The sequence below is a fragment of the Piliocolobus tephrosceles genome, chromosome 10 (genome assembly GCF_002776525.5).
Source record: "Piliocolobus tephrosceles isolate RC106 chromosome 10, ASM277652v3, whole genome shotgun sequence".
Classification (NCBI taxonomy): domain Eukaryota; kingdom Metazoa; phylum Chordata; class Mammalia; order Primates; family Cercopithecidae; genus Piliocolobus; species Piliocolobus tephrosceles.
The window spans coordinates 101,963,124-101,988,920 of NC_045443.1; the positions used below are offsets into that span (position 1 = coordinate 101,963,124).

General features: G+C 40.2%; 1 protein-coding gene across 4 annotated transcripts in view; it reads left to right on the forward strand.

The window, feature by feature from the left end:
• TXNRD1 (thioredoxin reductase 1) overlaps nucleotides 1-25,547 on the forward strand; it is a 62,273-nt gene extending 36,726 nt beyond the window's left edge. For 3 of the 4 annotated variants that reach the window (XM_023191007.1, XM_023191068.1, XM_023191228.1), the window contains 7 exons: nucleotides 2,158-2,250; nucleotides 3,160-3,236; nucleotides 4,313-4,469; nucleotides 7,963-8,070; nucleotides 10,981-11,076; nucleotides 13,845-13,979; nucleotides 23,619-25,547. In XM_023191007.1, coding sequence (XP_023046775.1) covers nucleotides 2,158-2,250; nucleotides 3,160-3,236; nucleotides 4,313-4,469; nucleotides 7,963-8,070; nucleotides 10,981-11,076; nucleotides 13,845-13,979; nucleotides 23,619-23,681 — 729 coding nt within the window. In that variant the 3' untranslated portion in view covers nucleotides 23,682-25,547. The remainder of the gene's footprint in view (nucleotides 1-2,157; nucleotides 2,251-3,159; nucleotides 3,237-4,312; nucleotides 4,470-7,962; nucleotides 8,071-10,980; nucleotides 11,077-13,844; nucleotides 13,980-23,618) is intronic. The other variant, XM_023191154.1, reaches the window with a different exon arrangement.
• The last annotated feature ends 250 nt before the right edge of the window (nucleotides 25,548-25,797 follow it).

A 25,797-nucleotide genomic window follows, 5' to 3' on the forward strand; every position in this document is an offset into this window, starting at 1 on the left:
TAATCTTTTGAAAAGATCTAATACTATGCCAAGTCACACCTGGGATTTGTTAACATTATCAGAAATGTTTTGATACATAAGAGCGACAAAATTGAACACTTAGTGTACATCTCAGACTAATAGATAATTTTCTCTAGTGCAGGGAAAATGGTGGGACTATTTTGTTAAACTTAAGGAATTATAGTTGTCATTTTTTTTTCATCTCTCAGTGAGTTGACTTGAGTTGTGTATGTGACTATGGATCTCCTAATGCTGATAGATAAGAATATGAACTTTGGGATTGGAACAACCTGAATTCACATACTATTCTGCCAGTTTCTTGCTCTATGACTTTGGAAGAGTTACCTCTCTGAACCTGTTTCTTCTGTAAAATGAGGTTGATAACAGCGTCTAACAATTCTTGGGAGAATTGCATTAGCCAACACTTACAAAATAATTAGAAAAGTACCTGGTAGAGAGTAAGTCTAAAGTGAATCTATCTCATAATATTGTTGTGAAGATTAAGGCACAAATTTCCTGGAAGCTGTCAGTGCTTGATTACTGTAGCTGTTTTTTATTTTTACTTTTTTTTTTTTTTTGAGACGGAGTTTGGCTCTGTCACCCAGGCTGGAGTGCAGTAGTCCAATCCCGGCTGACTGCAACCTCTGCCTCCCAGGTTCAAGCGATTCTGTTGCCTCAGCCTCCCGAGTAACTGGGGCCACAGGTGCGTGCCACCACACCTGGCTAATTTTTGTATTTTTAGTAGAGAGGGCTTCCACCATGTTGGCCAGGCTGATCTTCAACTCCTGACCTCAAGTGGTCCTCCCAGAGCAGCTTCCGAAAGTGCTGGGATTACAGGCTTGAGCCACTGCGCCTGGCCTGTAGCAGTAGAGGTATATATGCTATATTTGCAGTAGAGCTATGATTCATAACAACAGTGAACAATAGTTGTATGTATATGCTGTACTGATAGAAAGTAACATCTTCCTATATATATATATTTTTTTAACATTTGGGGAGTTGTGGACCCTTTTGAAAACCTGGTGGACTATTCCTAGTAAAATAGGGTTACCAGAGTATCTGATTCCCACAGCTGGGTATTAAACTCTTGCTGTATTATAAAGTGACCAAATGAAAGGAACCTTCTGTGGAGAGTGGGGAGAGGGTACATTTTTTTACAGAGAATGTAGTATGTGTAGAAAGGCTCTGTGGGAAGAAATATTGTTCTAGATACAAAAAAGGCCTGATTGAAGTACAAAAGTGAATAAGGGTGGAGGTGGGATGAGGCCCTTAATGTTTCCAAACTAATCTTAAGCAATGGACCAGTTAAGCTCTTTTCCAAGGATTAGAACATTTTAATTAAAGTTAAACAAGAAAGACTTTTCCAGTATGTTCAGAGAGGCTTATTTAATTATATAAGAAGGAAAGGGAATTCAGGAAGGAAATTTTTATTATTTATTGGTGTCAAATAAAATAACCCTGGATAGTTTTCCAGGTGGGTTTCTAAGTCATTAAACCTAGTCTGTAGGTTGTCGTTGACATCTATGTGTAGCGGGTTGATATATTTATTCTCATCTACCATCACTCAAGTATCAGGGCTTGCTCATTTCTTTCTACATCCTTAACAACTGAAAACAACCCCTGGTTCTGATAAACACCCACATCTCCTTGCCCACTCCGATTTTTAAGACTTTCTAGCTGTTACCCATATCACTATTGACCTACTCTAATTTAATCTATCCTTTGTTGTCAATGAAAGCTGAGCATCTGTAGTCAAAAGAGAATCTCTGAATTTGGGCAACAGTTGCCCTCCATGGGATTAATGGTTCTGGGTGAATCACAAGATAGAAACCTGGGAAAAGCAGTAAGTCATTGGTTTGATTTTAGGGATGGTAGTGTGCTTTGTGTAGCTTGCTTTTCTCCCCCATTTTTCTCTGAATTTTATTGTTTGAGAACTCTTTAAAAGAAAGCCCTTCTAGCAAACAACAATGAGCAGTGAAAAAGAAGGAGATAATCATTTATCATCCTGATAATGTTAAGTGAGGGAGATGGGACATAAAAGACCTATCAAGCAAGATTTTATATTTTAACTTTGGGTTAACCAGATGGAAGGGGAAGGTAGATAATCCAACTTGATAAATGTCCTTATTTTACAGTAAAACTTCATCACTCTTACAGATTGAACAAATTGAAGCGGGGACACCAGGCCGACTCAGAGTAGTAGCTCAGTCCACCAATAGTGAGGAAATCATTGAAGGAGAGTATAATACGGTAAGGAATGGGCCCAGGTTAATACTTTATCAGAAAGCAAATAACGTGCTTATTGGGTATCTTATAGAAGCTTAAAATGGCTCTTAGTGATTTCCAAATGTACTGTTTCTATGCCCATTCTAAGACATCTCAGTAACATATAATATTAAAATTTGTTTTGGTGGCTGGGCATGTTCGCTCATGCCTGTAATCCCAGCACTTTGGGAGGCCAAGGCGGGTGGATCACGAGGTCAAGAGATTGAGACCATCCTGGCCAACATGGTGAAACCCTGTCTCTACTAAAAATACAAAAATTAGCCGGACGTAGTGGCGTTCACCTGTAGTCCCGGCTACTCGGGAGACCGAGGCAGAAGAATCGCTTGAACCCAGGAGGCGCAGATTGCAGTGAGCCGAGATTGTGCCACTGCATTCCAGCCTGGGCAACAGAGCAAGAGTCCGTCTCAAAAAAAAAAAAAAAAAAATTGTTTTGGTAAATGTATGGCTTCAGATTTTTTCCACTATAACTTAAAGTATTATTAGTCAGATGGCTATACAAAGGCAACAGAATTTTTAAATGAGCCAGAATTTCTGTCCTGTGTTATTTCCTTTCATCTCCCCAGACAACCACTTAAAAAATAATTTAGTTATAGACTATGATGTCATTGTCTTTAAACTTGGATAGGTTTATTAATTATGAATTATCTTTTTCTTAATAAGAAATGGAAAATAATTTCTAATATATATGTTCAAAGGATTTTTTTCTGAAGATTTAAATTTATTTAAACTCTTGCATTATTTTCTTAGTGAAATATTTATTTCCGAGTTTGAAAAATGAAATCAGATTAGCTTAGTAAGCAGAGAAAAATATGATTAAGTAATAAATGCAAAGCCTTTTTGTTATTAGTCACTAATATATTAATAATTTTTCAGGTGTTGCTGGCAATAGGAAGAGATGCTTGCACAAGAAAAATTGGCTTAGAAACTGTAGGGGTGAAGATAAATGAAAAGTAAGAAAAAACCTTTATTATATCATATTTATTTATTTACTTATTTATTTATTTTATTTGAGACAGAGTTTCTCTCTTGTCTCCCAGGCTGTAGTACAATGGTGTGATCTCGGCTCACTACAACCTCCGCCCACTGAGATCAAGCCATTCTCCTGCCTCAGCCTCCCGTGTAGTTGGGATTACAGGCATGCACCACCATGCCCGGCTAATTTTTGCATTTTTAATAGAGATGGGGTTTCGCCCTGTTGGTCAGGCTGATCTTGAACTCCTGACCTCAGGTGATCCACCTGCCTTGGCTTCCCGAAATGCTGGGATTACAAGTGTGAGCCACTGTGCCTGGTCTGTTATGTCATATTTAATACTATTTCAGTTATTTACAGCGTTGGTCAATTATAGAATTTTAGTTTTTTGTTTGTATGTTTGTTTTTTTGAGACAGAGACTCGCTCTGTCACCCAGGCTGGAGTGCAGTAGTGTAATCTCGTGTCACTGCCACCTCCGCTTCCTGGGTTCAAGCAATTCTTGTGCCTCAGCCTCCCTGGTAGCTGGATTACAGGTGCCTGTCATCACACCTCTAATCATGCTGGCCAGGCTGGTCTCCATCTTTTGGCCTCAGGTGATCTACCCACATCAGCCTCCCAAAGTATTGGAATTACAGGTGTGAGCCACTGTGCCTGGCTGAATTTTAGATTTTTTAAAGCTAATTTTTACCATAGTTGAAGAGCTCGACTAGAAAACTTTTCTTCCAGTGCCATTCACATTAGTATTTCCTGTTTGTTTTCTTTTTCCATTTTGGGGGGAGTTATAATTTAGAATCCTCACTCTTAGCCACTGTGTTGGAGTTCTTCCATTCTAAAATTTCTTAGTTTTCTTGTTTCTTTGATTTTCAGAATAGTGACCAGAATTGTCATGAAAAGCTATTTTGTTCCTTTGAGCTGTTTTGTTATATTTTTAATACATTAGAACGTTGCCCTCAGCTAGAGTCACAATTTTGGGCTTCCCTGGGAAAACAGAGGATTTTGTTCTCCTTAATTAATAATGGTAATTAATGATTATTTTTAACTGTATAAAATTGCAGGACTGGAAAAATACCTGTCACAGATGAAGAACAGACCAATGTGCCTTACATCTATGCCATTGGCGATATATTGGAGGATAAGGTGGAGCTCACCCCAGTTGCAATCCAGGCAGGAAGATTGCTGGCTCAGAGGCTCTATGCAGGTTCCACTGTCAAGGTGAGTGTTGTGCTTGTTGCTCATTAGATACTGTTGTCAGCAATACTCCCAGTTCCTTATTTAGGGGGCAGTTGGGAAGTTTTGCAGATCTTGAATAATTTAGTTATTTTGGTGATGGCATCCTAGATGTCCTTTATTAGCTGTATTTCAGACAAGATATTATTAAGGCTGCTGTACATTGTGACTTTATTATGAAAATTGACACTCGACCGCGCACAGTGGCTCAGGGCTGTGATTACAGGACTTTGGGAGACCGAGGCGGGCCGATCACCAGGTCAGGAGTTCAAGACCAGCCTGGCCAACATGGCGAAACCCCGTCTCTACTAAAAATACAAAATTAGCCATGCGTGGTGGCATATGCTTGTAATCCCAGCAACTCTGGAGGCTGAGGCAGGAGAATTGCTTGAACCGGGAACTGGGAGGCGGAGGTTGCAGCAAGCCAAGATCGCGCCACTCTACTCCTGCCATGGCTACAGAGCAAAACTCTGTCTAAAAAAAAAAGAAAGAAAATTGGCATCTTGGATTCACACTATGAATAAAAAGAACTTGATTAATAGGTTTCAGCACTATTGTTGAATAGTGTACTTTATATCCATATACTCTAAATAGTTACATTTTATATCTATGTCATCATTACCAATATAAATAAAATGTTCTGAGTCTTTTTATGGCACTTATCTAGGCTATAAAAGGACTTGAGGATTTAGGTAATGGTGTTGGTATGCAAAGCAGCTTAAACCACTCTTCAAGCCTTATTACCCAGTCCTTAGAAAATAATCTGTCTTAGAATGTTGAATACATTAAATGTTATATTAAATTTTAAAGTGATTTTTTAAAAGCCAGTATAGGATGTTCAAACTCTTCAGTATGTTTCATGGGACTAGATGGCCAGAAAAGAATAAAGACAGCTGTTTTTTAAAAAGGATTCCAGAAACATTAGTTGTAAATAATGTTGGCATTACCCATTTTCCTTATCATGGTTTCAGTTGGTTACAGTAATGGGAACCTCAAAGAGTGATGCTAGCAAAATTTGTGACCTGGGGTTACTTGGGATGTAATGTAATAAAATCTCGTATTTTGAATTAATGGATTGAGCGTTAAGATATTGAATGCCAGATTGATTATTTAGGGAATAGTAGTTGGTTCATATTACTATTTAGAATAAATTTAACAAGACTGCCTCTTTGAATTACATCTTGTGTGCATTGTTGCAGTTGTTGCGTATCGGGTATCTCAATATAGCTTGAGATTGGATGCATTTAATTTATTCTTAAATTCATATCTCAGTGGTTTCCTTAAAAAAAAAAAAAAGGCTAAATCATTGAATGGAGTTGTGCTTTAAAGTAAGATATGGCTGGGCACAGTGGCTCACACCTGTAACCCAGCACATTGGGAGGCTGAGGCAGGAGGATCACTTGCCCAGGAATTCGAAACCAGGCTGGGCAACATGGCGAAACCCTATCTCTACAAAATATACAAAAAATGAGATGGGTGAGGTGGCGTGTGCCTCTAGTCCCAGCTACTCAGAGGGCTGAGGTGGAAGAATAAACTGAACTTGGGAGGTCAAGGCTGCAGTGAGCTGTGATCATGCCACTGCAGTCCAACCTGGGCATCAGAGTAAGACCTTGTCTCCAAAAAAACAGAAATTCATGAGTCTTTTTGTTTCCTTGGACATACTATTGTATGTCTCAGCCATAATCTAAGAAGACCTCTGTAGACCTCAGGAACTCTCTTTACACATGCAATTCCATCCACTTTGGTTTTCTGACTTGCAACTTGAAACCACCTTGGCTTACAAGAAAGACCCTGGGCTCTGTTTGAGCTCTCCCTCCCTGCACTGAGGCTTAGAAACTGCCACTGAGCAGTAAGCTGGAGCAGTCACAGGACTCATCTCATTTGTTTTCCTTCCGGCCGAGATCACAGGCTTGCACTGCCTCTTGGTCAATGTCTTAAAAAGTGTTGCTCCATCCTTGTCTGGTTTTCTAGTTGTTTAAAGCAGGAGGGTGAATCTAGTCCCTGATATACCATTGTGGTGTAAGTGATTGTCTGCCTTTACTTTTAAATTAGAATTCCAAAGGTCTATGTATTTTTTTTAGAGAAAATTGATTATATTTATTGTTTCTAGAGGCAAGCATGTTTTAAAGATTTTATCTCCCTGTTTTAGAGAGTGAGAATTGCACTTCTCTTATTTTAAATGCAGAATGTTACTTTGGATCACCTCTGTGTATAACTGCTAGGCTTTTACCAGATGGCATTATAAACCCTTGGCATTTACATAATATATTTTTTCATAATTCACAGCAGCATATTAAAGGTTCTGAGAAACCTGATAGAGGAACTCATTTATTTGCTTAATCCAGCTCTTTACAAGTTCATTTGACTATGGAATCCTCTTGTCCTCTGTACCTATTAACATCGTATAGTATGCTTTGAAAATAGTCCTAAGAGTTAACCTTTTTTCCCTCATGGTTTTCTTTACCATTTTAATGGCTGCATAGTGCAGTTTTACATTAAGAGTATGAACTATAGAATCACTTTCTGATTGGGATTTTTTTTTTTTTTAACTTTTTTTTTTTTGAGATGAAGTCTCACTCCTGTCCCCCAGGCTGGAGTGCAGTGGTGCAATCTCGGCTCACTGCAACCTCCACCTCCCAGGTTCAAGCGATTCTCCTGCCTCAGCCTCCCAAGTAGCTGGGATTACAGGTGCCTGCCACTATGCCCAGCTAATTTTTGTTATTTTTAGTAGAGATGGCATTTCACCATGTTGGCCAGGCTGGTCTTGAACTCCTGATCTCAGGTGATCCACCCGCCTCAGCCTCCCAAAGTGCTGGGATTACAAGCATGAGCCACCATGCCCGGCCCTAATTGGGATTTTTAAGCTACTCCAACATTCCCACTATTGAGTACTACAGCAATGTTCAATTAATACATGTAGCCTTTTCTGTATATTAGACTATTACTATGTTAGTATTGTATATTATAGTAAAATATAGTAATAGATCATCTATATGTTAAATTATATCTATAATCTTATTATAGATTTCTATAGGTGGGATTATTGGGCCAAAAGGATAAAATGTTTTATAGCTGTTAATATGTATTACCTAATTGATGTTTTAAAGAAGTCTTTTAATTTTTTATCACTGATAATACAAGACTATCAGATTTGGGCACACCAGTATTATTTTTGGCTGCTTTATTAAGGGGAAAGAAAGTGTGTCATTGTTGATAACATCAGTTATTTGATGGATAGAGAAGCTGCATGAATCTTTTTCTCATAGTCTTACTAGACTTCACACTTCTACTAAACTTTTCAAATAAGTTAATGGTTCTCAATGTAGTAGAATATCTGGGATTGAGACTTCACATACTTTTGGTAGAAATTTATTACTCTTATTTCCTTTGTCAATTTTGAACTTTCTTGAAGTGTACCTTTCTTTTTTTAAGTTAGAACTTTGCCTTATTATAACTCCTTACCTCCATTTTTAAACAGTGTGACTATGACAATGTTCCAACCACTGTATTTACTCCTTTGGAATATGGTGCTTGTGGCCTTTCTGAGGAGAAAGCTGTGGAGAAGTTTGGGGAAGAAAATATTGAGGTGAGTTCTTTTCCTCTTTTCTGCTATGTTATATCACTACTTTTTTTTCTTCAGAATTTTAACGTATACAGAAGAGTTGAAAAATAGTACAAAGAATTTCCATATACCCATTATCCAGATTCGTATATTACTAACATTGTGCCAATTTATTTTATACCCTTTTAGTAGTTTCTCATTCTCTGTGTGTGTGTGTGTTTCTGTGAATCATTTGAGAGTAAGTTGAATGCTCTCTTACCCCTAAATACTTTATTGTGTATTTCTGTGAATGAGGGCATTTTCTTATGTAACCATAGTGTAGTTACCACTTTTAGGAAATTTAGTATTGGTGTAATAATTTTTATCTGATTTGACTTTCATTTTCTAATTCTGTCAGTTGGCCCAATCCTATTTCCTTTTAATTTTAAAAATCACATTTATTGATTTCTTTTGATTAATTATAGGAAAATGAAAAGAAAAAATAAAAATTAACATTTCCACTGCTCCAACCATTAGTACTATTTGTTTCTAGCATTACCCTCTAATTTGTACTAACTTTTCTGCTCACGTTTTATCATGGTGTCAAGGAAAATGCACGTGAAATACACTATTTCTATATACACAAATAATGCCACCCAGAAGAACTGCTATTTTAAATCATTTTGGGGACAATTTCCAATAAAACCTTCTGAAAGACCAGGTTTGTGAATAAGTCAATTTTTTTTTATATAAAAGCCTATTTTAAATCTCTTAATAATCTTTTACTTTATTACATGCATTGGTAGTAGCATGTAATATGTTGGTCTATTAGTAACGCAATATTAACATTTTTTTCTGACTATAAGAATAGTATATCTGAGGCCAGGCGCAGTAGCTCACGCCTGTAATCCTAGCACTTTGGGAGGCCAAGGCAGGCAGATCACAAGGTCAGGAGATTGAGACCATCCTGGCTAACAAGGTGAAACCCCGTCTCTACTAAAAATACAAAAAGAAATTAGCCGCGCATGGTGGCGGGCACCTGTAGTCCCAGCTACTTGGGAGGCTGAGTCTGGAGAATAGCATGAACCCAGGAGGCAGAGTTTGCAGTGAGCCAAGATCACGTCACTGCACTCCAGCCTGGGCGATAGAGTGAGAAAGACCCTGTCTCAAAAAAAAAAAAAAAAAAAAAAAAGTGTATCTGGCTGGGCGTGGTGGCTCATGCCTATAATCCCAGCACTTTGGGAGGCTGAGGTGGGTGGATCACCTGAGGCCGAGAGTTCGAGACCAGCTTGACCAACATGGAGAAACCCCATCTCTACTAAAAATACAAAATTAGCCAGGTGTGGTGTTGCATGCCTGTAATCCCAGCTACTTGGGAAGCTGAGGCAGGAGAATCGCTTGAACCTGAGAGGCGGAGGTTGCGGTGAGCCAAGATTGGGCCATTGCACTCCAGCCTGGGCAACAAGCACAAAACTCCGTCTCAAAAAAAAAAAAAAAAAAAAAGAAGCAGTATATCTTTATTATAGGAAGTTTTGAAGTTAGGAAAATATCAAAAAGAAAATTTTAATTCATGAAGAGATAGCTACTATTAATATATTTGTGTATTTCCTTCCAGTTTCTTTTTCTCTTAATATTTTGATGCGTTTTTATATTTTATGTGTGTATATATGTATATGTGATTTTTGTGTGGGTATGTATGTCTTAATTTTTTTCAAAGTTTGATGAAGTTAAAGTTTTAGGTCCAAGTTTAATGGTAATGTTATGTCATGAACATTTCCTATCTTTAATTCTCTAAAATCTCCATTTTTAAAAAAATGTGTAATTCTTCTTTTAAGGGGTGCTATGTTATAATTTGTTAAGCCATTCTTTGATTAGGTTGTTTACAGTTTTTCATTATTATAAATAGAATGACAAACATCTTTATAATTCATTGTTTCCCAGATTATTTTTTGAAGATAGATTTCCTATATGAGTGTCTATACATGACATACATATATAATTAAAATTGGAAATTTTTCATATATATTTCATATTTCTTGATAGATAATATTTAAGTTTTTAAATTTGCTTTTTTGTTATAGAAGTATAATGTGTTTGAGTTGAAGAAACTGAAAAATGTAAGGGAAAGGAAACAAATTACTCATGGACTTATATCTGTAACACAGCAATTGTTAGCAATTTGGGGTGATTCCTTTAATTTTTTTCCTATATAATTGTGATACTATGATACTGTACATTAAATTTTGTAACCCATGTTTATTTTTAAAATTATATAATTTATCACAACATGAAAGAACACTTCTTATGTCTTCATAGTCAATTTGGTCATAAAAGGTAGCGAATCATGTTTTGAACTGAGGGTAGCAGCTGGAGGAGAAAAAAAATCCATTTAGTCAACCAGGAATTACATCAGTAAGGATGCTGTCCTTCCAACCTTCCTTCCTCCCTCCCTCCCTCCTTCCTTCATTCCTTCCCTGTCTCCTTCCTTCACTGCTTTTAGTGAATAATGCCAAAGGAGGAAATGTCTTTTGGAAGCATTTAGCAAGAGAACTAGATAATTACCATAATTGATCCTGGCACCTTACTTGTTTTTTGCCCAAGTTGTGATTCACATTGGGTAACAAGATAGTATTGAGGTCTGTATATGTGTGTGTTTTCAGTGTAAGACAGCAGGTAATTAAATGGCTTATTTCTGTCATTCCCTCACTCTTTTTTGTTATTAGTTAGGGTGTACTCTTTTGAGGTTGAGATACATAATTAAAGGCTGAGCTTATAGCAAAAGTGCTTGACAGCAAGGAGTTTAAAGTCATTTACCTTTTGACCAGATTCCTATTCCATGAATTTTATTAATGAAAGTCTACTTACTAAAGAGTCTCCACTGTCTTGCACCAGGTATGTTTGACAGACTTACTGTTTAAAATAATGGGTCTAAATTTTGCTTTCATATCTTTTTAGGTTTACCATAGTTACTTTTGGCCATTGGAATGGACGATTCCATCAAGAGATAACAACAAATGTTATGCAAAAATAATCTGTAATACTAAAGACAATGTAAGTGCAATTCTCAATCATTTCCAATAATTTTATTTAGTTTTTCTTTTTTTTTTTTTTTTTTGAGATGGAGTCTTGCTCTGTCACCCATCCTGGAGTGCAATGGCGCTGTCTTGGCTCACTGCAACCTCTGCCTCTCAGGTTCAAGCGATTCTCCTGCCTCAGCCTCCCGACTAACTGGGATTACAGACTTGCACCACCACACCGGCTAATTTTTGTATTTTTTTAGTAGAGACAGGGTTTCACCATGTTGGCCAGGCTGGTCTTGAACACCTGACCTTGTAATCCACCTGCCTCGGCCTTCCAAAGTGCTGGAATTACATGTGTGAGCCACCACACCTGGCTTTAGTTTTTAATGTATAGCTTAGTTGGTCACATGGTGCAGATGGCATTCCTTCAGTATTTCGCCTGCCAGTTGTCTCAGGTAATAGGTATCAGCAGCCAGCAAGGACCTTGGCTGTACTGCCTGCTCCCTCATCATCTTCACTGGCACAGAGCCCTGCACTTAGTCAATAGGCAGCCAAAACTTACTGAGTGAAGGAACCAAAGGCACAACTTGAGAACTGTCTGTGTTTGTGTTTATAGAAGAGGAACAATAAAGTCATAGACTATCTAAATATAATTAATAACAAAAAAGAACAGGAGCAACGCACATTTGATCCTCAGCAGCTGGCACTACTGAGAAAGAGCCCTTAATTGAGTTCTAAGATTTGATTGCCTGCTGCTACATGTAACACTAGTCTGGTGTTCTTACATGTAAATCTAAGGTATTTTAAGTGCTTCTTAGTAGTTCTTCCTACAGATATATTTTATTCATACCCTAAACCCCCAATTGTCAGGGTGTATATGTGTAAGAGTACAATATGCACTACATTACAGTACTTCTTTTTTTTTTTTTTTTTTTGAGACGGAGTCTCACTCTGTTGCCCGGGCTGGACTGCAGTGGTGGGATCTCGGTTCGCTGCAACCTCCGCCTCCCAGGTTCAAGCGATTCTCCTGCCTCAGTCTCCGAAGTAGCTGGGATTACAGGCGCCCACCACGCCCAGCTCTTTTGTATTTTTAGTAGAAATGGGGTTTCACCGTGTTGGCCAGGCTGGTCTCAATCTCCTGACCTCAGGTGATCTGCCTGCCTTGGTCTCCCAAAGTGCTGGGATTATAGGCATGAGCCACTGTGCCCGGCCTATTACAGTACTTTTTTTAGCAGACACCTGTGAAAGCCCGTGAGCAAACTTTATACCTCACAGGGTTTTTTTCCATATGTATGAAATGAGGGATTGGATAATTCATATTTTTAAAGTTTTTTGACTGCTGCCACACATTGTAACCTGGGACACAGGTATACATATACACACATTCTCTTTAAGTAGTGTTTTGACTCTTAAGAAAACGGTGGCTCAAGCCTGTAATCCCAGCACTTTGGGAGGCCGAGACGGGCGGATCACGAGGTCAGGAGATCGAGACCATCCTGGCTAACACGGTGAAACCCCGTCTCTACTAAAAAATACAAAAAACTAGCCGGGCGAGGTGGTGGGCGCCTGTAGTCCCAGCTACTCTGGAGGCTGAGGCAGGAGAATGGCGTAAACCCAGGAGGCGGAGCTTGCAGTGAGCTGAGATCCGGCCACTGCACTCCAGCCTGGGCGACAGAGCGAGACTCCGTCTCAAAAAAAAAAAAAAAAAAAAAAGAAAACTGATCTTTTTAACTTAGCTGACCCTTTTTAAAGAAATGACCTCAGTAAAAGTATAAATGATGTTAAAGAACCTATATGTTAAAAGCCTAGTAAACTCTGATACTGTTTTAATCTTGAAATTGGAATATAATTAAGCCATGTGTCCTATTTGGAAACTACTGCTTTAGGCAGTAGGACAGTTACAGGTTGGTTTTTTGGTAGAACCAAGGGTTTTAGAAAAATTCCTGAATCCTCTGCAAAAAAGATTCAAATGAATATACTAGTATAACCCATAAAGAGCTACACAGCTAACATAAAAAACAATTGTATATGTAGTTTTCTTTTTCTTTTCTATGTTTTTTTATTTGAGATGGAGTCTCATTATGTTGCCAGGCTGGAGTGCTGTGGCGTGATCTTGTCTCATTGCAACCTCTGACTCCCTGGGTCAAGCGATTCTCCTGCCTCAGCCTCCTGAGTAGCTGAGATTACAGGCACGCACCACCACGCCCAGCTAATTTTTGTATTTTTGCCTTTTGTATTTTTTCTCATAAAATGAGTAATCACTTGTAGCTGTTTCTTGTCCCTTCATTCCTGCTTGAAGTGAACATCATACTCTCTGTTTTGGTTCATGTTGGGGAGTCTTTAGGCTAAATAGCTGCTAGTAGCAGTCATTAAAGTCTCTGGCCATTTTTCCAGGTGCAGTGGCTCACACCTATAATCCCAGCACTTTGGGAGGCCCAGGTGGGTGGATCACCTGAGATCAGGCACTCGAGACCAGCATGGCCAACATGGCAAAACCCGTCTCTACTAAAAATACAGAAAAATTAGGCGGGCGTGTGCCTATAGGGTCCCAGCTGAGGCTGAGGCAGGAGAATCGCTTGAATCCAGGAGGCGGAGGTTGCAGTAAGCGGAGATCACACCATTGCCATTGCACTCCTGCCTGGGCAACAAGAGCGATACTCCATCTCAAAAAAAAAACTCTCTGCTCATTTTTGAGTTGCATTTTTAAGAAATAGACTGGAGAAATGCTCTAAGGCTGTGTAGGAAGAGAAGGGGAGAAAAATCAGCTTAATTGCATTATTGTTTTTTTTTTAACCTTAGGAACGTGTTGTGGGCTTTCACGTACTGGGTCCAAATGCTGGAGAAGTTACACAGGGCTTCGCAGCTGCACTCAAATGTGGACTGACCAAAAAGCAGCTGGACAGCACAATTGGAATCCACCCTGTCTGTGCAGAGGTGGGTCATCTATACTTCTACAGTTTAAAAATGCACACCACCCAGCTTATACGTGGCAGATCTAGGACCCTGAGTTTGATAATGATTCCTCAAAAGAGGGCCTTGTCTCTAAAAATTAGTTTTCATCTTTCAATATTGATTGCTCATGGTATGAGCTGGAGGCTTCTGTCATATCATTAAGTGGTAAAAATTATGAGAGTGAGTTATAGAGCTGTGCCTTAAATATTTTATTTATCATATCTTCTAAATTATTTTCATGGCAATCAGTTAATAATGGAAGAGCTTCCATCTTAGTTATTCCACAGCTATCTTGAGGCTAATTGATACTGTCTGCCTCTTCAGCTTACAGTATCAGTGAATGAGATTTGAAAATGATGCTTTCCAAAGATCAAATGACAGTAGAACTAGAAATTGACCAATCTAGGCCTCTGGGTGTCAGTGTTTCTTCGCTGTCAGTTATCATCCAAGAGTTAAATATTGTAATACCTAACTGCATAGGAATGGTAAGCCAAAAATATGTTTATATTGGAGAACTTGGGAATATGTGGGAGGAGGCATGTCATACTATACCAGCTTATATATGGAGTTGAAAATTGCAGTGATTATCTGTTGTAGCCAGTGGCTTCCAGGGTGTATGTTGCACTTGCAAACACACACGCACACACGCACGCACGTTCTTGCCAGATTTCATTCAGCAGCTCCATGACTGGTTGCTCTCTGTTCATGATTGCCTTTGTACAACTGAACTCATTGCTAAGTATGCGGAATGTCAGCCTTAAGACCTGGAAAAACGTTTTAGCTTTCTTTTGCTTTGTCTTCTCTGTGATCAAGAATCTTCCTCTATTAATAGGTATCTGGCTGGGATGTAAGCCTAAAATATTAACATGTTGAGAGATTAGAGCATCATTTATTTCTTTCATTTATAGAAAGCTTCTGTTTTTGTGATGGAAATAGAATTAAGCTTCAAAAAATATAAAAACTGAAGTCTTGATTAATGCCCTTAATGTGTGATAGATCTTTTATTTAGTGTAATGACTCAAACTGCCTGTGTTGGGAAGGAGCCAATTAACTTTGCTTTCTTGAGTACATTAGTTTCCCAGGGCTACTGTAACAAAGTACCACAAACTGGGTGGCTTAAAAATAGTAGACATTTTCTCTCTCTCAGTTCTGGAGGCTAGAAGTCCAAACTCAAGATGTCAGCAGGGCCAAGCTTCCTCCAAAGGCACTAGGGAAGAATCCTCCCTTGCCTCTTCCTCTGCCTTCTGGTAGCAATGGCAATCCTTGGCGTTCCTTAGCTTGCAGATGTATCACTTTAATCTCTGCCTCCCTCTTCACATAGCCTTATCCCCTGTGTGTCTGTGTCCAAATTTCCCTCCTCTTTCTTATAAAGAAACTCCAGTCATTGGATTAGGGTCCACTCTAATCCAACATGATCTCATTTTCACTTGATTACATCTGCAAAGACCCTATTTCCAGATTCACAAATACTGGGGGTTAGGACTTGATCATGCCTTTTGGGGTTATGGGGACACAATTCAACCTACAATAGTGAGTGTATTTAAAAATGTAGATGCCGTTTCAAAATACTCACAAGCTTCAATAACCATTTTTGATAGGGATGAAAGAAAAGACAGTTTTATTGTCTTTTGTAAATGAGTGTCTAATTTTTTGTCTGAATTCAGCTCTCAGTGGGCTTGTTGAAAGAAAAACTGCTGTGTGCTGGCCTCTGACCCCCTCAGGAGGCTGTTATGCTGCAATCCAGCAGCAGCGTGCACAGCAGCATCTGGCAGGGTGACTGCCAGCTGGGCAGAAGGATGCAGTGAGGATGCAGGACATCTCCTAAAGCCCATGGCTGTGGGGAGGTCAGCCAAAGGTCTGTTCTCCTTAGTATGCCTGGCACATTTGGGGCTGTGCATCTCCATCTGTTGGTCCTCTTATGTTGTTGAAGCTCAGAGGCTGAATTTTCTGATGCTTTGATAGGACTCTGATATTTTTGTTTTCCCCAAGCTATTGACTGATAAGCAAGATAAAAAATTGGGTGAAATCGCGCTCTGTGAACACACTTGTCAAGCTGTGTGCACAGTGCCGTGCTGGACACTGGGGACACAGCAGGGATTTGAGATAAGCTTAGAAGGAGAGGAGACAGCTGGGTGATGTGCCAGTTAACAGTTCCATCTGACAGGTCCTAGGATCAGGGTAGATCTAAAAGTGCTGGAGGCACCGGGGTGCCACCTTTGTGGTCTTTGGCTCAGGGATTCTTGTGATCTGTTTTTTTTACTCACAGAGCACTTCTGACCCTAGATGTGTGGGGGTTTTGCTCACATGAACAACCAGTTCTCCAGCTTTCTAGACACCAGCTGGGTGACCTATAACATAACTCAATTCTGATACCAGCTGCCTGGAGTTAGCATCAGATCCTACAAGGGCTCATTCCCGTAAGACTGCCACCACTGCAGAGGCCAGTGTCAAGCCCAGGACTCCTATACTTCTGACCTACCAGCTATAAAGTCAAGGGGTTCCCACGATAAATTGCTAGCATGGCTCACAGAACTCACGAATAAACCTTAGTTATATTTACTTGTTTATTATAAAGGTTGCAACTCAGGAACAGCCCAATGGAAGAGATACACAGGGCAAGGTGATTATGGGGAGGCAGGGGACAACAGAGCTTTCGTGTCCTCTCTAGGTGTGGCACCTTCCCAGCACCTCGATATCCACCAACCTGGAAGTTCTCCAAACCCCTCATTTAGGGATATTTATAGAGGTCCCATTATGTAGGCATGATTGATTAATCAGTGACCATTGGTAAGTACCCAATCTCCTCCCTCCCCATATGTAGGGGACCAGAACTGGGGCTAAAAATTCTACCCCTGATGACATGGTTGGTTCCTCTGGCAACCAGCCATCATCTTGAAGCTATCTAGGGCCCCACCAAGAGTCACATCATTAGCATAAGCTCAGGTGTGGTTGAAAGGGGCTCATTATGAATAGCAAAAGATGCTCATCTCACTAGTGTCACTCAGGAAATTCCTGGGTTTTTGAAGCTCCCTTGCCAGGAATCAGGGATGGGATGGAAGACCAAATATGTATTTCTCATCATTTCACAATATCACAGGATGTTGGGGCAGGATGATTCTGGAGGGAGTTCCTACCTAAGACTAGAAGAATGTGTGGATGTTAGCTAGTGAGAGAACACTGTACAAAAGGCCTGTGTGGGAAAAAGGATGGCTCATTCAAGGAACTGAAAAAGACTCTCAATATTGCCATAGCTTAAAGAGCTTAGAGAGTTAAATATATATATATTTATTTATTATATATATATGCTAGAGAAACAGGTGGGTAAGTGATGGTCTTGTAAACTAAGGAAGGAAGGGTATTTTGACTGCCTTTGGGGCATTGTGATTCAGCCAAAAGGTCTAAAGCAGGGAGTAACATGGTTAGGTACATTGTTCAGAAACATTCCTCCAGCTACACCATGGAAGCTGGACTGAGCGGGCAAGTGGAGTGGCAGATCCAGTTATGTGGCTGGTGAGGTAGATGATAGTGGCCGGAGGCGTGGCAGTGGAAATGGAGTGACACTGTTGTATTTCAGGGTAGAGTTGATAGTACTTGCCAGCTGGCTGGGAATGGGAAGAGGGAGAGCTGAAGACCACTCAGGTTTGTGTCCTGCAGCAGGAAGTAATAGCAAAAGCAGACTCGTGACAGTGATGATGAGACCACTAACGTGTATGAGGGCCTACTGTGTGCTGAGTACTGTGTCCCTGCCTGTTGACTAACTTAATCCTTATAAGCACCCCATGCGGTGGATGGGGTAGTGTATCTGTTTGACAGATGAGGAAACCAAGGACAAAGAGGTTGAGTAACTTGCCCATGGTTACCCAGCCTGGTCATGGCCGAGCTGGGATTCAAACCCAGGCAGTCCAAAACCCAAAGCACCACACTGTGCAGGTGATACTGCATCTCCACAGACTGTCCTACCATCTTTGGCATAGAATTTAAAATGGAAATGATTCTTGGTGGCAGCACAAATGTAGTGGAGACACACAAACCAGGGTTGTAATCTCACTCAGCAAATTCCTCTCAATGAGACCTGGCCATACCACCCAGGTTTTCAGAAGCTTAGTTTCCACATTAAATAAAATAAGAGGCCAGGCGTGGTGGCTGACTCCTATAATCCCAGCACTTTGGGAGCCTGAGGCGAGTGGATCACTTGAAGCCCAGAGTTTGAGACCAGGCTGACCACATAGTGAAACCGCATCTCTACCAAAAATAACAAAAAATTAACTGTGCATGGTGGCACACGCCTATAATCCCAGCTATGTGGGAGACTTGAGGCACAAGAATCACTTGAACCCAGGAGGCAGAGGTTGTACTGAGCCAAGATCATGCCACTGCACTCCAGCCTGGGCTACAGCGAGACCCTGTCTGAAAAAAAAAAAAAGAGTAAAATGGCCTGGCTCAGTGGCTCACACCTGTAATCCCAGCAATTTAGGAGGCCAAGGTGGGCAAATCATCTGAGATCAGGAGTTCGAGACCAGCATGGCCAATATGGCAAAACCTTGTCTCTACTAAAAATACAAAAATGGCCTGGTGCGGTGGTACATACCTGTAGTCCCAGCTACTTGGGAGGCTGAGGCATGAGAACTGCTTGAATCCGGGAGGTGGAGGTTGCAGTGAGCCGAGATTACGATACTGGCTTCCAGCCTGGAGCGAGACTCTGTCTGAAAATAAATAAATAAATAAAACAAAATAAGAGAATATCTAACTGTAGGGTTGATTAAAATGCAATCTGTAAAGTGTGTAGGAGAGTTCCTGGCATTTAATAGATGCTGAATAGCTGCATCTGTTAGCTGCTTTTTTCCCCGGGGTATTATAGAAGATGTGGCTACGGCTTGCGAGGGGAGAAGATGTGGCTGAACTGAAAGGTCGTCATGACAGTATTTTTAATGGGGGTTGGAGAGGGATATATACTGTGAAAAAGCTCCAGTCATTTTTTTTTTTTTTTAAACCCTGGTTATGAACTGCTTGCTTTGATACTGGATTTTGAAAAACCAAAGGCTTTAAACTCCTAGTTATGGACATTTTAAAAAATTATTTTTAACTGACACAATAATTGTACATATTTATGGGGTACATAGTGATATTTTGAAACACAGAGTTTATAGTGATCAGATTAGGGTAATTAGCCTATTTCACTGACCATTTCTTTGTGTTGAACATTCCATATCCTTTCTTCTAGCTACTTGAAAGTATGCATTATTGTTTAACTGTAGTTATCCTAAGGTGCTATAGAACATATTCCTCCTATCTGGCTATAATTTTATATCCTTTAACAAATCTCTCCCTATCTGCTTCTCCCAACCCTTCCCAGCCTCTAGTAATCTCTGTTCTTTTTACTTCTGTGAGTAAGCTAGCACAGTCACTGTGGACAACAGTATGGAGGTTCCTCAAAAAAACTACAAGTAGAGCTACCATATGATCCAGCAATCCCACTACTTGGCACTTATCCCAGGGAAGTTTTTGTTTATTTGTTTGTTTGTTTGTTTTAAAGCTTCTTGATCGAGGAAGAGTGAAACTTGGTATTAGGAGTTCATAGAAGGAACTCTTTTCTCTGCCAAATGCTGGGTTCTGACTTGGATAGTAATTGGATTTTCTACTGGACCCACTGTTTTTATCATCCAGACATATCCTGTAGGTAATGCTGTTCAGATGTGGTCCACAGAATGTTTGTTATTAGTCCATAATGAGAGGAGGATAGAAATGAAGAAGAAAGTTTAGAAATTTTAACAATAATTTGACAGTGACTGATCTAATAATAAACAATGGTGTGTTAATTTTACATGCCTTTTAAAATTTCATTTCCCCAGTACATTGTCAGTGAATTTCATAAGTGTTAGTCCAGTGGAATAATTAGAAATAATAATAATTTTTATTTATTTATTTATTTATTTTTTTGAGACAGAGTCTCGCTCTGTCGCCCAAGCTGGAGTGCAGTGGCCAGATCTCAGCTCATTGCAAGCTCCCCCTCCCGGGTTTACGCCATTCTCCTGCCTCAGCCTCCTGAGTAGCTGGGACTACAGGCGCCCGCCACCTCACCCAGCTAGTTTTTTGTATTTTTTAGTAGAGATGGGGTTTCACTGTGTTAGCCAGGATGGTCTCGATCTCCTGAACTTGTGATCCGCCCACCTCGGCCTCCCAAAGTGCTGGGATTACAGGCTTGAGCCACCGCGCCCGGCTAATAATAATTTTTAAACCAGTCCTGAGTACTGCTTTAAAGTGAGTGCTCAAAAATAGCCGCAGCTCCACGGCCAGCTGTGGTAGGCTGGCACAGTGACTCACTTTGATAAAAATCCTGGGCAGTTGAGAGCAATCTTTGACTCTGAGGAGTAATTACTTACAAAAGTTAACAAATTCCTTTGCAAAGTAATTTCCAAAGGGAATTACTAGAATTCTGGAATTGCTGTAAGAGGAGAGGCTACTCTTATTTTGACTGAAGTCCTGTGTGAGAGGGATTTTCAGCACCTGGGGTATTAGCAATGCATTTGCCTTATTCAGTGTGAGACGGAGTTGGTGGTCATTTATTCTGAACACCTGAGCTGCAGTCATTGAGTAGGAAACGGATTACACATCATTTTGAGTAGTAATTTCAACAAATCAAATTCACTTGTAGAGGAGAAAAATAATAGTTCAAGAGGAAAGCATTTGAAAATACTTCTTTGTAATGTCTTAAAACGAATTTTAGTGTCAAATATTAAAAGTTTTGGTGTTTTTTGCTTGTTTTTAATTTAATAGTCAGTATAATCCCACTCTAAAGTGAGGGAGCCTTCGGTGGCTAAAAGTGGCGGGGACAGACACGAGTATGTGAGGTGGAAAGCCTCCAGCAGTTCCTGACCCTTGTACGAGTCCTGTGTGTTGGGATGGAAGGGCACGGAGGCTGCCCCTTCTGCTCATTTTTTAAAAATACATGTTTTTATAAAAATTCTAAAACAGTTGTGTACGAATGAAAGCTGTCAAAGTTGACCTCAGCAGGTTTTTTTATTTATTTGAGACAGGTTCTTGACACCCAGACTGCAGTGCAGTGGTGTGATAGCTCACTGCAGCCTTGCCCTTTCAGGCTCGAGCAATGTTCTGCCACAGTCTCCTGAGTAGCTGGGACTACAGGCACATGCCGCTGTTCCCAGCTTATATATATATATTTGAGAGACACAGGGTTGCATTATGTTGCCCAGACTGGTCTCAAACTCCTGGGCTCAAGCAATCCTCCTGCCTTGGCCTCCCAAAGTGCTGGGATTGCAGACATCAGCCACGGTGCCTGGCCAGTTTTTTATTTAGACTGATCAATGATGGCAGTTTGGCTTCCTCCATCTTTTTAACATAAGAACAACATCAGTATAAGAAAAAACAGATAAGAGCTCATTTTGGTGGATTTAGTTTTGTATCCAAATCTCCTACAAGTTCTATTTCTAAATCAGTTTCTGAGAAATGGAACCCAGGCTTGCAAATTGATAAGCCTAGAATTTGTTTAAAAGTCTTCTTTGGCTCTTTATTTTTTTCCTCATTTTAAAAATGGAAGAGAAAGCATGTTTGAATTGCCCTTAATACCCCTTTCTAACACAGCTATTTTATGATCATGTATTGTTTCCCCGTCCTCATCTGTACTCATACATTTTTTTAAACAAAAGAATTCTATTGCCTTTTCAAAGAAGTTGTACTAGTTTACAATGTCACCAGCATTGCATATAAGAGTGCTAATTAAAATGTTGCAAAATTCAGTGTCAATGTTTTTTCTATAATGAGTATGAAAAGGATAACTATTGGCCCAGCACAGTGGCTCATGCCTGTAATCTCAGCACTTTGGGAGGCCGAGGCGGGTGGATCACCTGAGGTCAGGAGTTTGAGACCAGCCTGGTCAACATGGTGAAACCCTGTCTCTACTGAAAATCCAAAAATTATCCAGGCATGGTGGCAGGCACCTGTAATCTCAGCCACTCAGGAGACTGAGGCAGGAGAATTGCTTGGACCTGGGAGGCAGAGGTTGCAGTGAGCCAAGATTGTGCCACTGCACTCCAGCCTGGGTGACAGAGTGAGACTCTGCCTCCAAAAAAAAAAAAAGGATAACTATTTCAAGGATTTTAGCACATCTTTGCTAACAACGATGAGCCTCTTTCTTTTTATAATGATTGTTTTTTTTGGGGGGGTATGAATTATCCATATTTTCTGATGCATTTGTATTATAAAACTTTTTAAGATACTGGCCATTAGTATTTGGTCTGGAGTTTTTTGAGAAGTAAAGGCTTTGTCACCCTCTGAAGCTAAAACAGACAAGATTTTTCTCAGTATTGTTCCTCTCTTACACAAAACTGTCTTCCCCCTTATTCATAAGTATTTTTGTTTTTATGTACAGGCAATCTTGAGCAGTAACAAGTAAAAATTGTCCAAAACTGTCAAGTCACACAAATGTTTGCAAGGATATGAAACAAGGAGAACTTGTTAGTCACTGCAAATGAGAGTATAGGTTGGTTCAGGTACCTTGAAAATCTAGTCAAGCCAAAGTTTCACCTGCCCTCTGACCCAGCAGTTGTACTTCAGCTCTATGTGCAAGGAGGTGTGCTGGAATGTCACAGCATTGTATTGCAAAGAGCACATTGGCAACAGCTTGGATGGCCAGCAGAAGGAGCCCAAATGTGTGATTCATATTCACTAGTTGAATAATTAAATACTACAATATACACTATATATACTAGACTGTATGTGTTGTTCTATACTGCAGTGATTGAATTGAACTCTATTCAGTGAAAAAATGGAAGAATTAGCTATTTGTATCCATATGGGATACAAAAAAGCAGGATAACAGAGGAATCTACATCATCTTGCCATTTGTAGGTAAAACTTCTTTAAAAAAACACAAGAGAATGCAGGAAGAAATGCCTAGGAATGATAAGCACCAACTCGGTGGAGGGAAAGAAGGAAAAGGCCATCAGGGTGGCACACATGGGGCTCTAACTGGGAACTTTATACCCTTCTTCTTCTTTTTTTTCTTTTTTTGGAGATGGAGTCTTGCTCTGTCGCCCGGGCTGGAGTGCAGTGGCCAGATCTCAGCTCACTGCAAGCTCCGCCTCCCGGGTTTTACGCCATTCTCCTGCCTCAGCCTCCAGAGTAGCTGGGACTACAGGCGCCCGCCACCTCGCCCGGCTAGGTTTTTTTTTTGTATTTTTAGTAGAGACGGGGTTTCACCGTGTTAGCCAGGATGGTCTCGATCTCCTGACCTTGTGATCCGCCCGTCTCGGCCTCCCAAAGTGCTGGGATTACAGGCTTGAGAATATTCTATGGTGAATTTCTTTTAGAGGGTTGACAAGCAACTGGGGGTGCCTGATTTGTTTTAATCATCCCCATGCTAACAAAATTCTTTAATAGATACAACTTAAATTTTTTTTTCCTCTTTCACCTTGGTTTTAAAATGTCTTCCCCCCTTTATTCTCTGGAGAAATAGAAAATATCCTCGATCATACTACTTCTCTGTTTTATTCATTTTGGTAGTCCCCTAAGATGGTTTTAATGCATATGGCGTTATCTGAACTGTTCCCTGTTACCTCATTTGCTCAGGCCTCTGAAGATGTTGTGCTTTCTCTTCCCCTGCAGGTATTCACAACATTGTCTGTGACCAAGCGCTCTGGGGCAAGCATCCTCCAGGCTGGCTGCTGAGGTTAAGCCCCAGTGTGGATGCTGTTGCCAAGACGCCAAACCACTGACTCGTTTCCGTGCCCAAATCCAAGGCGAAGCTTTCTAGAGGGTTCTTGGGCTCTTGGCACCCACGTATCCTGTGCTTACCACCGCCCAAGGCCCCCTTGGATCTTTTGGATAGGAGTTGGTGAATAGAAGGCAGGCAGCATCACACTGGGGTCACTGACAGACTTGAAGCTGATATTTGGCAGGGCATCGAAGGGATGCATCCATGAAGTCACCAGTCTCAAGCCCATGGGGTAGGCGGTGATGGAACAACTGTCAAACCAGTTTTAGCATGACCTTTCCTTGTGGATTTTCTTATTCTCGTTGTCAAGTTTTCTAATGTTGATTTTTTTTTCTTTTTTCTCCATGGTGTTAATGATATTAGAGATGAAAAACGTTAGCAGTTGATTTTCGTCCAAAAGCAAGTCATGGCTAGAGTATCCATACAAGGTGTCTTGTTGCATGGAAGGGATAGTTTGGCTCCCTTGGAGGCTTTGTAGGCTTGTCTCAGGAAAGAGAACTGTCCTGCAGCTGAAATGGACTGTTCTTTACTGACCTGCTCAGCAGCTTCTTCTCTCATATATGTCCAAAACAAGTACATCTGCGATCGGCTCTAGCCAAATTTGCCTCTGTGTGCTACATCACGGATGATTATTATTTTAAGGTCTGTTTAGGAAGGGAAATGGCTACCTGGCCAGCCATTGCCTGGCATTTGGTAGTACAGTATGATTCTCACCATTATTTGTCATGGAGGCAGACATACACCAGAAATGGGGGAGAAACAGTACGTATCTTTCTGTCTTTAGTTTATTGTGTGTTGGTCTAAGCAAGCTGAGATCATTTGCAATGGAAAACACGTAACTTGTTTAAAAGTTTTTCTGGTAGCTTTACCTTTATGCTAAAAACACAACATATAATGGTGTTAGGTATCTATTCCTTTCTAAGACTACATTAGTAGGAAAATAAGTCTTTTCATGCTTATGATTTAAATCTTTTGTGGTAATTTCTTTTTAAAGGAAGTTATTAATATCATAAGTTATTATTATTATTTTGAACACAGGTGGATGTGAAGGATTTTCGTTTAAAAACCAAGTGGTTTTGACTTTTTCTGTTGAATGAACAACTGTGCCTTGTGGAATTTTTGCAGGAGTGTGTATGCTTTGTTAGCATTCCAACTTGCATTATTATAAAGAGGTATTAATGCCTCAGTTATGTGTTTGTCAAGATAGTGGCTGAGGATTCTATTTCAGCTGTCTTTTCTAACTGTAAGTTGAGTTTTGAACACGTGGTGTGGACATCGGGCCTCCTGCCAGCAGTTCTTGAAGCTCCTTTTTCATTCCTGCTCCTCTATCTACTTGTATTTCTCAGTTACAGCACTGAGTGGTTGTTTCCAAGTACATTTCTGGGCCACCTCAGGGAACCCGTGCATCTGCCTGGCATTTAGGCAGCAGAGCCCCTGACTGTCCCCCCAGGGCTCTGCCTCACGTCCTCATCTCATCTGGCTCTATGAAGAAATGGGAAAAGGAGAGGGCAATTGAGGCAGTTGACCATATTCAGTTTTATTTATTTATTTTTAACTTGTTTTTTTCCTCCGAGTCCACCAGTCTGAAATTAGCACAGTAGGCAGTATGAGATAGTCAGGCCTAATCATGTTGTGATTCTCTTTTCTTAGTGGAGTGGAATGTTCTATCCCTACAAGAAGGATTATATCGTATAGACCTGTCTTGTTCAGATTCTGTATTTGCCCATTTTGTTGAAATATATACTAAGTTCCATGTATTTTTGTTACAAATCTTCTGAAAAATACAAAACAATGTGAAACATTAAAAGGCATTAATAATATCCACATGTGTGCCTTCTTACTGAATGATGGTCTTGGGAGTCTTTCTGAGAGTGTTGAGTAGATCTCTGACATTGTGTTGAAGAACTAGCTGCTGAGTAGGCTCCAATGATGCCATGCTGATTTGAGACTGATGAGTTCCTTGCCATTTCCCATCTTCTGCAGTGTCAGGCACGTAGATGGTCAATAAATGTTTACAGAAATGTTGATTACCATGTTCAGATTTTACATTCACATGCACTTAATCTTCTT